We start from the raw sequence: 13231 nt of genomic DNA on the forward strand, positions 1-13231 counted from the left end.
GGACCACATTGGCGAGCCAATCAGGATACTTGATTTTGCAAATGATGCCAGCCCTGAGCAGCTTCTCAATTTCTTCGTCTATTGCTTGCTGTCGCTCGGGGGCAAAGTTTCTCCTTTCTGTTTGATCGATCTTTTCCTCGGGTCTACATCCAGGCTGTGCATTGCCACGGACTGGTCAATCCCGGGCATATCTTCCGGTGCCCATATGAATACATCCACATATTCCCTTAACAGCAAGATGAGCTTTTCCCGAAAGGATGTCTTTAGGCCTTTTCCAATTTTCAACTTCCGGGTGGGGTTCCTGCGGTCCAACTCTATTTCCATCGTCTGGGCAGCAGGTTCTACCTTGGTTTTCTCTTTTACTTCCACAAATTTCTGTATCCGGACATCGACGTTGGTTACGTTGTATCCCAATTCCTCTATCATGTTGACGTCCAACTTCAGTCTTTTGCCGAAATGTTCGCGATGCTTCTTGCGGTTTTGGCCTTTGTGTAAGGCCATCGCCTTCTTTCTGTTTTCTGGGTCAGTTTCGGCCATGACCAGTGCTTGTCCGTAGCATTTTCCAGATGTGCCCCGGTCCCCTCTGAGTTCTCCTATGCCTCCCGGGGTGGGAAACTTCATCTTCAAGTGAATTGTAGACGGGATGGCCCGGAGCTTGGTGATGGTGGGTCTTCCTAGAATCATGTTGTAAGAGGATGCATCATTTATCACATAGAACTTCATGACATGAGATACCTGCCGGGGTGCGGCACCAAAGACCATGGGGAGGTATATTATCCCGCAGATCGGAATCATATTGTTCCCGAATCCATAGAGAGGGTTTTGAGGCATGGGTCCATGCGGAGGTGTCCCAACTTCATCCTGTTAAGGGTATGCTCAAAAACAATGTTAGCTGAGGAACCATTTTCAACCAAAATTCTTTGTACCTCATTATCAGCGATGTCGAGAGTCACGACCAGGGCTTGGTTGTGCTCGGGATCCAGGCCCTCATACTCGGCATTAGAGAAATATATGCGTTCATCTTCAGCAGGTTGTATCATCAGGACATCATTGTCCACATCTGGACTCCGGAGTGGGCTTATCTCTGTCATCGAGTCTTCTTTGTAGGTACTGGTTCATGTTGCCCTTTTTGATTTGGTCTTCAATGAACATTTTAAAGGAAAAGCAGTTCTCCATGGTGTGGCCATGATCCTCGTGATACCCGCAATATTTGTCTCGGGCCCTATTTCCGAGGGGTGCCAGCAGCGGCTTCGGGGGTAATAAAAGGGTTTTCCCTTAACTTCTCTCAAGATGTCAGCCCAGAGCCGGTTGAGTGGGGTCCATTCGGACTCCGGTTTTGGCTCCCTTTTGGGCTTGGGCTTTCTTTCAATCTTCTGTGGTCTGGAGTAGTCGTCCTGGGGTGGGGTCCCCCGAGATTGCTGTACATAATTGTCCTATATGTCTATCTTATGTCTCTTTTCTTTCCTGTAGGTGGAGCGGCTTTCCGGAGACTCATCATCATCCCGGATCCGCCTATTTATCTTCATCGAGGTGAGGAAGTCATTTTCCTAGATAAACTTCGAAGCCATCGCATAAGCTGAAGCAAGGCTTTGGGGCTCCCTATGGATCAGGTCCTTCACGTAGCCTTCGCATGAAACCGGGTGGAGATTACGCCTGAAAATATTCACGGCTTCCTTCTCCTCAAGGTTGGAGAGCTGGTTGACTGATTCTTGAAATCTTTTGATGAATTCCGGTAGAGTTTTCCTGCTTCTTTATTGAATGGTTTCCAGGTGGCACATCTGTAGCTCGTTTATGCGGTTCGCCCAGAACCTCTTGAGAAATATCTCCCGGAAGTCCTTCCAAGAGTCGATGCTCTGGGAGGAGATTCTGCTGAACCATTTCTGTGCCCCTCCCTTTAGTGTTGAAGTGAAGAAACGATATTTCGTGAGGTCATTATAATCATATATGTTTGAGATTTGTTCAAAGTAGTTGAGATGTTCTTCAGGGTCGGCAAGCCCGTCAAAAGAGTCGAAGTTGAATTCTTTGAGTGTTGGTTCCCTGGGGGTGGATTCCAGCTTTCTGGTGAAGGGCGTGGCCGCGCCCCGACTTCCACGTCTCCTTCCACCTTTCTTTTGAGATCCCGGAGGACCCGGGCCATTTGCTCCTTCTTAGATTCCTTCTCTGGTTCTGAATCCGAAGAGACATGAATACGGTGTGTCTTCTTCTTTAGTTTGGCTTCCTCCTCTTGGACCCTCTTTTCAATGTTAGCTTTCGCCTTGGCCTCTTCTTCCTTCCGAATGCGGTCCCGGAGTGTGGCCCTCTTGATCTCGTCGTGGGCGTCCTTTGACAGCCTCTTGGTTCTGCCAATTCGGTCCAGGACTGAGCCCCGGGATTCTTCCGAGTGCTCTTCTTGGTCCTCGGGGCGGGTTTTAGGAGCCTTGTTCTTTTCTTTCCACAGGTTCATAGCCGCTTGAATCTGCCCCGGGGTCATATTTCCCCAAGGGTTTGTAGAGGTTTCAGCATAGTTGTGGGCTATTTTCTCTATAATTATCCTCTGGTCTCCGGGCTGGAGCTGAGATGAAGCACGAGTTATGGAGGGCTCTTCTTCTATATCTTCCATCTCGCCGTCGCTGGGCGGGGCAACGATGGGCTGAATAGTTCCGGAGATCGAAGTTTTGCTTTTTCTCGTGGTCATTAGCTTCAGAACAGATTATGGGGGATAGTAGCAGGGGTGCACCAGGGTGTGTGACTGTTCTGGAGGGAAAAATAAAAACAGTGAGCTGTGAAAAGAGTGAGGGCTGTTGTTCTTACCAGAGAGAGAATTTCTTTGGCTTTTGGAGCTGTGTAATGTAGTTGGAGATGACACCACACCACCGGAGGTTCGCCCTCCTTCTAGCGCCAATGATAACTCTGTTTCTTCCCAGGTCTTCTCCTTTCTCACGTGAGCTAGAGTCCAGTTTCCGTAGCGGTTGGAGGGAGGTTGACTTGCTAGGTAGGGGACTCTGCAAAACAGAACCGGAGGGGGGGTTGTTTCCCGCGGCAACTCCGGTGTGAGAGTAAGAAATGGGGTTTTTTGAAGAAGAAGAAGAAGAAGAAGAAGAAGAAGAAGAAGAAGAAGAAGAAGAAGAAGAAGAAGAAGAAGAAGAAGAAGAAGAAGAAGGAAGAAGAAGGAGCTATTCAAAATATGTATATTGGTGTGTGTATAGGTGTGTAGCAGTCAAATGTTTTTCAACCCCTAAAACCCTCTTTTTGGGGTCTTTTATAGGTACCAAGATTTAGGATTTTGGGGTTTGTACCTCTTCATCCTAGCCTTTAATCATTCTTGGTTGGTGAGTGCGTGGACGGCTCGGATGAACTGTGTGGTCAGGTGTCCTTTCTCCATCAGGGTTGCCTTGGGATCTTTACCTATGGACGGCTGGGATGCAATTGTTCCATTTTGGGTAACATGAGATAATTGATTCTTTTGTCCTGTGCCACGTGGCACCGGGGGCCACCCCGGCTTGGGCCTGGGGTGCTATCTCTTTGGGCTTCTGTTCCTTTATTTGGGTTTGGTTACTTCTGGCCTATCAATACTGTAGCTCCTCCGATTCCCCGAATGTAAAAATACAAAGAAAAAATGAGAACATATTTTCATGAAAATGACTTTGTGCCTACTCTCTTCTCTTCTATATATAATAGGAGAATAAAGGGATAATATTCATGAAACTAAAAAATCTCATTAAAAAGACTAAATTACCTCTGTTTTTAATATTTATATAAAAAATGTGGTTTGTGGGAATCAAACTCAAGATATTTCATTCACCTATACAACCTCATACCACTACACCATATTATCACATGTGCTTTTTATCATACACATAATATGTAACTGTGCTAAATAAATATTTTATTTAACTTTAAAGGTAGTTACTTGAATTCCGCAAAAAAGAGATAGTTACTTGAATATTTGAACAGTTAATTTTAAATAATTGAATTCCAGATATAAAGTTACGCACAGTATATAAATGAATTATTATCTTATTTATTAATTATTTTTTAGTTTGAAAATATATCTCATATGTTTTTAACATATTTTTTATTATAAAAAGTAATTAAAATGTACATATATAAATTTTTTTAAAAAATATTGAAAATAAAATCACTTATATATAAATAATCTATATTGGTATTACATATTTAGATATATTCGAATAATAATGAGTCAGTGTACTTTAGTTTATTTCGAATTTGAAATCAGAATTTGGCCTATTTGTTAAAAAAATACTTGAAACATGGCCCGGTAGAAAAATATCATCACATTCCACATTTAAATTACAGGATTGGCGATAATATCTTACCAATAATGTGAAATATTTTAATATCTTATGTTAATATAAATTAATGTGTTTGAGATTAACAATAGTATAAATAAAAAACTAATATTTTTCCAAACATACATACGTTGAATTTCAAAAAATAATATTTTTCATTAAAAACAACCTTTATATTAACAGTAGTGTAAATTTTACATTACTGTATATAATGATTGCAAGTCATTTTAACTTCAGTTATGCATTTTTTTATCTTTTAAATTGAGAAACTTATAGTGAACTCAGTAATAATATAGACCAGTACATATAGTTTATTTAAATAAAATTCAAAATTTTTGTTCAATTTTGTATTGAACATATATGTTAATTTTAACTTTTTCTTTGTAAACACAGTAACGACATTCTACAAATTAAATTTAATCGTTTCGTTTTAAACGTATACTGACTACCCTGTTTATATTCATTCATTAAATACAAATTATACAATATAAATAAGAATATATATATATATATATATTGTTTAATGAGATATATTAGAAACGTTGTATAATTTGGTAATGTTTTGTATAAAAAAATATACATTGATAAACAATCAAATTTATATTTAATATTTAATATACGTTAGACTGTACAACATTTACAAATAATAAAATAAATATGAACAGTATAATCACATGATGTATAAAAAAAATTCTACGAAAATAACCGTACCTTTTACTGGTTATTATGCTAGCTGTGATGAGATATGAGTTAGAGAACGCCTAACATTTATTTGTGTCTTTTGGTAATTATCCTAATATAGTACTAATAAATATTGAGTTTATATGACAAGAGCCAGTTGTACGGTAGTGTGTAGTATCTGCACGAACTCATTTTAGTCGTATGATTTTTGATGTTTAATATTTATCTTTAGTTATATGATTTTTTATGTTTAATGTTTGTCTTTAGCTACGCAATTGTTTTACATGCCCTTTCTAGATATATAATAACTAGTATCAGTTTTGTGCTACTGAGTTTGCTCTCCTGTTTCTTTTGTAACTGAACTTAGATAAAAATAAATTAGTGTAACATTGATATATGCTGCAAAAGTAAGATCAAAAAGTTGTTAATGAAGTTTTAGTCAGTCAATGGCGAATTTCAGAAATTTAAGAGAGACATTGAGCGGAAATATCCGTGTTTAATTTCATGTGGTAATTATTAAGATGCTAATCACGTTCATAGAATATTATTTCAATTAGGTAAAAAACCGCGCGAATATTTTTAGAAATCTTTTTAATAATTATATAAATAAAGATGTAACAAATATTATTTGTAGGGTAAAGAATAAAAATTAATTGAATATTTTAAAAATTTGTCACCAAAAGTTTTATAGTACCCTACAACACGTGATCACATTTCTAAATCATGTATCAAGCTAGGGAAGCATATTTCCCTCTGGAAATTCAATTATGTTGCGTAGCATAAGAATAATCTTTCATTTATTTCTCGATTTTCAGCCGCAGAAAATGTCTATCATACTTGCTGATTATTCACACTTATATATCACATGAACAATATACTTGTTTTTAACATTTGTCATGAACTTAAGCAGCACGTACTTTTAGCTTGATGAGTTAATTCACCAACAAAAACGAACACTACTGCGGTCTACATTAAGTTTTTGACATGATCAATATATCAGTGATGTTGGCCCATCGGAAAAATTGAAATGACATTGTTAACCCTTTTTTAAATATTAAAAAGGTTATCAAATTACTAAAAATTAGGTAAAAAATTTGTATTTATTTACTTAGAACTTATCTCGATTCCTTATATTTTGAATATAAATTGATTAGAAATGATGGTAATGAGTCAATAATAAGTTTTTCATTCGGACGTAGTGACGTAGACTATCACTAAATAGTAAATTAAGAGTACTCAGGCGTAAGACAAGATTAAGAAATTCAAAGACACTATCTATTCGCCCGTAAGGGTTGGCTCAATTAGTTAAATAGGGGATAACTATCCCTTATCCCCTAGGTCACATGTTCAAATCTCACGGGAGAAAAATTTATGATTATGCCTCATCAATCAGGGCATGTCGCTTAAATGCGGTTTATCTTGATTCACGTGGTTTGCAGGCTATTACGTGAGCCCGTAAAATTTACCCAGTGCGCACCCGAAAGGTAGCGGCTGCGGGTTATCTATGATAAAAAAAAAAGATACTATCTATTCATAATAAACTATTTATAAAAATTGAAAGGTACATTAAGAAGATGAGTTCGACTCCAAAAAAATTATTTCATAATATAACAAAATATTTTTAAGTTTTGGGCATCAAGAGTCTTGGATCACTATGTTAAGCCGTTAACTGTTATATACTGGCGCAGGAGCAGAACAGAACATCGGTTGCCGGTTACCCAAAAGTAATATGCATAGCCAAGAAAATGTCCAAATGCTCGTGCCTGAGAGATGGAATTCGCCAAATGCTCGTGGATGACATATTTTCAGAGCTTGTGGCGAGAATTGCTTAGCTTCGTACCACATAAAACGAATTGCTCCATGTAATAGTAGCTAAGCCACCGCACAAAGAGCTGTTTTACCACGTCCATCTCCACTTCCATTCCTTCGATAATTGATTTTAGATCCTGAGCAGACAAATCTTTTTCCGGCTTCACATTCTCATTTAGCTCTCGAACCTCAAAGAGAATGTTCAGAAAATGAATTAATTTTAAGAGTTTGGATTCAAAAGTGGGGGAAGTCCTAGGTTTCCCAGCGGCAAAGTCCAAATTTCCCATTGGGAAACCGAGGACTTCCGCCACTTCATGGGGCAAAATTGATTTTTTCATTAACACCGAAAGTTTTCAAGTCGTCATCATAAAAAGAAGATAGTGCCTCTACAAAAGTGGCAACACTTTCTTTTTTGTTTTGAATCGAAACGAGAGATGAAAAGACGGAATTTTCTGCAAAACAATATTTATTTCATGAGTTAAGTTTAAATCAGATATTTTATTCAGCCCCATTATCAATTTTATAGCTTGTTTAACCTGCACAGGAAATTACCATATAAGCAATAAGCATGCACAAGTATAATATACACAAGCTATGCACAATATGCAGAAACAAATATTTTAGTTCTCAAAATATGTATGCCTTGTAGCATAAGATTTTAGTTCTCCTACAGTTAGTTTAACTTTAACAATTGAAATAATATTTTATGGTCGTGATTAGCATCTTAATGATTACCACATGAAATTAAATATAGATATTTCCACTCAATGTCTCTATTAAATTTCTGAAATTCGCCATTGGCTGACACTAAAACTTCGTTAACAACTCTTTAATCTTACTTCTTCAGCATATACTAATGCTACACTAACTTTTTTTATTTAAGTTCAATACAAAAGAAATGGGAGAGCAAACTCAGTAGCACAAAACTGATACTAGTACTATATTTGGATAATTACTGAAAGACACAAATAAATTCTATAACTCATCACAAGTAGGCACAAAGTCATGAATGCATGAACTGAATTTACTTTATACAATTTGAGGTTTATCTATTCCCTTTATTAATTTAATTCTGTTGTTACATTGCAAATAAACCGGCATAAATATACGAAAGCTTTTAGACATGATACTAACTCGACATATGACATGATCTTTTGTGTACACTACTAAACTTAAGATCAGTAAGCCACATCATGTATATGGAACAAAAATCCACGTATTGCTATAAAAACATTTATAGCAGATATGCATCACTTAATTCCGAGCATTTTAAATCTCTTTCCCAACAACTATTCTAGAAATGAAACATTACTTGCAGAGTCCGAAAATTATCAACAGCTGAATTATACACAGAATAAAGGAACAATGATCATGTCTTAGGCATGGCACACATGATATATATATGTTCTGACACACTCTATATATATATGTTCCATGTATATATGTTCTCATTTTTTCTTTGTATTCATTAGGAGAATCAGAGGAGCTACATTAGTACTAGCAAAACAGTAATCAAATATCCGTCAGCAGACCCTCTAAAGTCTAAGGCAGTGATGTCAAATTCAATAACTGAATCAAGATTTCATAATATCCGGGACTAAAATAAAATATTATTATATCTTTTCAGACTTATACTAAAATTTATATTAATTTTAAACTAACAAAAAGTATTAATAAAATTACCTACTAGGAACTTACATAGTAGCCTGTATGCGGGCTAAATAAGTTCTTCCATTGCATAGGAAGTAGGAACTTTCATTGTAGCCGATAGTATGCGCAGGACAAGTATGCAGACCAGACCATGGTAGCAACAGCAAAAGGCCTTAATTTGCAGAACACTTCTCTTTTTGCTTCTTCTGGCGAGTGACCAAGATACACTATCAGAAATAAGAAACGCAAACTGAAGAATTTGCATAGTCTTGATAAAAATTCTGCTTCTTAGTCAGATAAGATAAATGTGAGTCCATCATCCGTTGTCGGTTTGGAACCCTGGCTGTGCGATGAGTCTTTCATCTTACCTTGCCAGCGGAGCTACTCATGGGACTTCAGTGAACAATTCAAGCCAAAAACATAATCCCATTTTATTACACAGAAACATGGCTATCAACAACCCAACTTCAAATTCACCAATGCAAGTTACAAATATTTGGAAGCACGGTTCTACTAATCAAAGAAATAAACAAACTGCTATACTTTTAAAGAGAATATATAATATAGTGAGAGGAAGGAAAAGAAATTACAGGAACTGTTCCAACGATCACTTCGGTACGAGCGCCAGATTTTTATGTGATTCTAAGACTTTGTTTTGTCTAAATATTGCATCCCACGCAATTAAAAAAACCCTCTAATGTACATGTAATGCTTTTAGTGGAAAAATGGTAATCTGCATCACTCTTTGAACTGAATGACTTCACCCTTTAAAATGAACCACAATGCAGGATATATCATCTTTACTTTCTCTATACAATGCTTCAACTGATAGCTGTTTTGCTGCTTTCTGTGGGTTCTTGATCTTTATAGCAATATCAACTGCTTCTTGATTAGACATGACCTTAAAAAATCAAATTAAACTGGTTTAATTTGCATAACAGAAAACATCGTCAATGCGTAGAGAGCAAAAACATAGTTTCCAATTATTCTTATCTTTATGTATAAGATTAATTTTGAGTCGGGAAGGCAGGGGGGAGGCAGGGGGTACCTTCCACAGACCATCACTTGCAAGAATCAGGAGATCTGTATCCCTATCAATACTTGCATCTTTTACATCTGGATCAGACCTTAGGTGATTTTTCAGGTTCTTGTCACCAAAAGCGCGTGAAACGGCTAACTGGCCGTTTACTCTTGCAACATCTCCTGACATAAGATAGCAATGACTCCACGTTATTATAAATGACCTGAAGTAGCAATTGATACTTGATAGACACTAACAGTTATCAATATTTGCAAAGTCTGTTGTATGTAAGAATAAACAGATTTAGAGAATTACTTCAGATGTAAATCCACTCCATGCTCACCTATAACATTAATTTAGATAGCACAGAACTTCCACAATCATATACACACATTCATATAGCACATAATACCAAATTATATATATCGACATCTACTATGTATCCAACAGCCATACCTTAAACTTCGACTTTATGATTATTTACAATTGTTACAATCTGGTATAGAAGGCAATTGTGATTCCTAATAGCTGGAACTAATTATTGGTTGCACGGTTGAACCACCTCTCAGAAGTAAATATTCAGAATATATATTGGCTAAAAACCAAGACACTAAATGTAGAAATCTAAATGTAGTTGCTGAATTTATATATTATAGAAATTGACCAGGGATGAACTGGTTTAACAATCATAGTATTCAAGGTTCTGATCAATAACAAGCCAAGATATGAGAATGTATCTGTCAAAGCACCTGGCATGTTTGAGACAAATCCCCCTTTGTTTTCAATGCTACCACGCTCAGTGTTAGGCTCATGATCTATACTCATCTGTATTGCTTTCCCTCTTCTTGAAAGAACTGCCCGTGAATCCCCAACATTGGCTACCCACAGACTTTGACCATTTATAAGAATTGCGGTAACCGCGGTTGAACCACCTCTTCCTAGTTCTGGATTGTGAGTAAGTATAGCCTGATCTGTTCTTTCATAAGCTTTAGAGATCGACCTGTTTGGATCAGTCCAAAAGTCTTCCTGCATTATTTAGTAACATATGTATCAGAATGATTTCTTTTAGGTAGATAACATCAAGGTGCGTTCTCTCTTGTGGAGTAAGTATTAACCCTGTAACTAAAAAGAGAACAAGAATTGTGGAGTTGAAATTAACCCTGTAACTAATAGAGAACAAGAATTTCCAATCTCCCCATAGTTAAACCTATATATTTTTCATCAATTTACAACTACAGATAAGATCACATAGAAGATATATAAATAAGCTCCAACTTACAAAGTTAATTTATATAAGATTCTTGATTAATCAGGATCTGATTTGATATGGATGCTAAGGTTTAAAATGTTTATGTAGTATCATTACAGATTGCCATTGACATAACTAGCTATTCTTCAATACTGCACAAAACATGATAATGCATGTGCACTTTTAACACCTTAGCAATTCCCGCAATAATTATAATAAAATAGCAGGTTGTCCATGTAGACACAAAGAAAAGGCTATTGCTAGAATCCCCAAATAAGGTACATTTAATTCAATCGAGAACTAACCTCCTTTAGAATATTGTTAAACAGGTGCTTTTGTAGATAAGCAGGTACACCATCTCCAAGATGCCCATCATATATAGCAAAAAGTCCAAGTTCGTGTCCATGGTGACGAACAAATTTAGCTACATGGTAATCCTCCATGGGATGGCTTGCTTTTCCCTTAACTAGGTTGTACCCGTACTTTATAGGTCCCTGGCTAGCTTTTCCCTTGCCAGCTCCATGTGCAGACTTGCCTCCTGAAGCCTAAAGTGCATGAAGACATTTTATAATCAAGTGAAAGAAATAAATTCGCCTACTTAACCTTTGTCATTAGATCTATATTTTTTCAAGAAATAGCAAAAAATGGGGACATATTAACCTAAAATGAGTCTTTGCAGTCTATTCTCTTTGTTTGTTCTATGATCACACTCTATGTTGAAATATATCGTGGTAAGAAAATCAAGCATCCACACAAAATAGTCATACATACGAGTAGAAGTCACAATCAAGAACCCTTCCAGCTTTAACGCTTTAAACTTACAAAGATAAGAAGGTCGATTTTTTGTACAAAAGAGAGCACTTACATTTATGTCAATGGCTCAAGATGCATATGCAAGGAGAGTCGCAAAACAGTTAAAATTTAAGATATGATGTAATTAAGAAACTTCTAATATGTCAAACTGAAATTTCAACTTCCATAATATTATAAGGAGCCTGTCAGATCATTTATAATTTGATAGAGCAACTACCGAACTGAGCCAAGATTTTTTATCCTTATCAAAATTAATAACACAATTTCTAAACTCAACCGGTAATTAAATACACTTAACAACCATTTAAAACTTCATAATGCAATTGCCAAATTAAAGATAAAAACTACAAATTCTTATCCTGAAATACCAAGGTATGTACAGGATGCAAGCAGCCAAATGTTCTAGGTGTATTGTAATACAGAACTGCTAAATTAACAAACAACTTCAACTAAATTTTTCAAGAGGTATATCACATCTGTCAGATTGTTTATAACTTTCCCCAAACCTAGTCAATAATCACAAATTCTTCTAACTATACATAACTTGATAACCCAATTCTTGACGCCAGCCACAGATTATTTTCAACCAGTTTTAATTTAAGACCAAAATTGCCAATTCTAGACAAAAACAACAAATTATTTTCCCACGATGAAAGGATCGTCAGACCAATACCTGGCAGGCTGGAAACAACAGCAGCAGTTAAATTTGTTATTAACCAATACATTTACAAGTCATACAAGTATACAAAAGCAAATCCTATTAACAATGAAACATAATTTGCATCAGAACTAGCAGCACACTACAAAATAACACTAATCATCAGCATCTTTAGGAGTCTTATACAAAAAAAATGGCCCAATTCACAAACACACAATTCAAACATATTCTTAACAAAAAAAAACATAAATACAGAGAAATCAAAGAAAATTCTTATCAAGAATCTCACCTGAGAACCAAAGCAACATAATTTACCCATAATCAACTTCCAGCTGACATCTACTTCTAACAAAATCTTTAATCTCTCAACCTGTTCATCATCAAAAACAAAAAATATATATAATAATAATCAACAATCTAAACACATATTAAAATTTAGCTATAAAAGAAAAAGCCCATCATCAAAGAATTACTTATGATCCAAGAAAAATAAAGTCCTTACCGATCTAGAGCTCTAAAATTCTCCAAGAAAACCCAAAAAAAACTGCAAATTCAATATGAACAAAAGTGGCATCCAGCTGACTTGATCATCTTTAAATATGAAAATAATATAAACAAACAGTATATATGTATATATACAGAAAGCAGATAATAAGTTAAAAAGAAAAGTAAAAATGAAATGCAGAAGATGTTCAGACAAAAAAGAATGGAGGGGTTGGACTTTGTAACTGGTTTAGGATTAAAAAAGATGGTCTTAAATTGTATAGGAGGCAGTAGGGATACAAATGGCTGCTACAAGACTTGGGCTTTGGCATTCCCTTGTTGACTTCTTGTCTTTATCAGTTATATATTTTTCATTATACTTTTTTTTATTTATGGGAAACCGCAACCGTTATTCTCTAATTTTGTTTGCAAAACAAAAATGATAGGATAAGTAAATAGATAAGACAAATGTGACCGTAAAATATTATTATTGGTTACTATTTTTTATTATAATTATATTTTATAATATTTTATAAAAAATTATTAAATATCACTTAAATTTTGATCAATTTGATCAT

The 13231-nt window shown here is 35.7% G+C and overlaps 1 protein-coding gene across 1 annotated transcript; it reads right to left on the reverse strand.

Annotated features, from left to right (window-relative positions):
• Positions 1-8835: 8835 nt before the first annotated feature.
• On the reverse strand, positions 8836-12939 carry LOC141668214 (putative protein phosphatase 2C 10). Its single transcript, XM_074474990.1, has 6 exons — positions 12673-12939; positions 12460-12540; positions 11005-11244; positions 10200-10476; positions 9478-9632; positions 8836-9330 (listed from the first exon to the last, which is right to left on the reverse strand). The coding sequence occupies exons 2-6, from the start codon at positions 12487-12489 to the stop codon at positions 9190-9192; spliced, it is 843 nt and encodes a 280-aa protein (XP_074331091.1). The 5' UTR covers positions 12490-12540; positions 12673-12939; the 3' UTR covers positions 8836-9189.
• Between the last annotated feature and the right edge of the window lie 292 nt (positions 12940-13231).

The sequence above is a fragment of the Apium graveolens genome, chromosome 6 (assembly GCF_009905375.1).
Source record: "Apium graveolens cultivar Ventura chromosome 6, ASM990537v1, whole genome shotgun sequence".
In the NCBI taxonomy this organism is placed as follows: Eukaryota; Viridiplantae; Streptophyta; class Magnoliopsida; order Apiales; family Apiaceae; genus Apium; species Apium graveolens.

Coding starts and splice junctions, on each gene's coding strand:
- LOC141668214 (XM_074474990.1), bottom strand. CDS start 12,489: ATGGGTAAATTATGTTGCTTTGGTTCTCAG. Junction 11,245..12,459: donor TATGTTGCTTTGGTTCTCAG/GTGAGATTCTTG, acceptor CATGCACTTTAG/GCTTCAGGAGGCAAGTCTGC. Junction 10,477..11,004: donor TTAACAATATTCTAAAGGAG/GTTAGTTCTCGA, acceptor TAAATAATGCAG/GAAGACTTTTGGACTGATCC.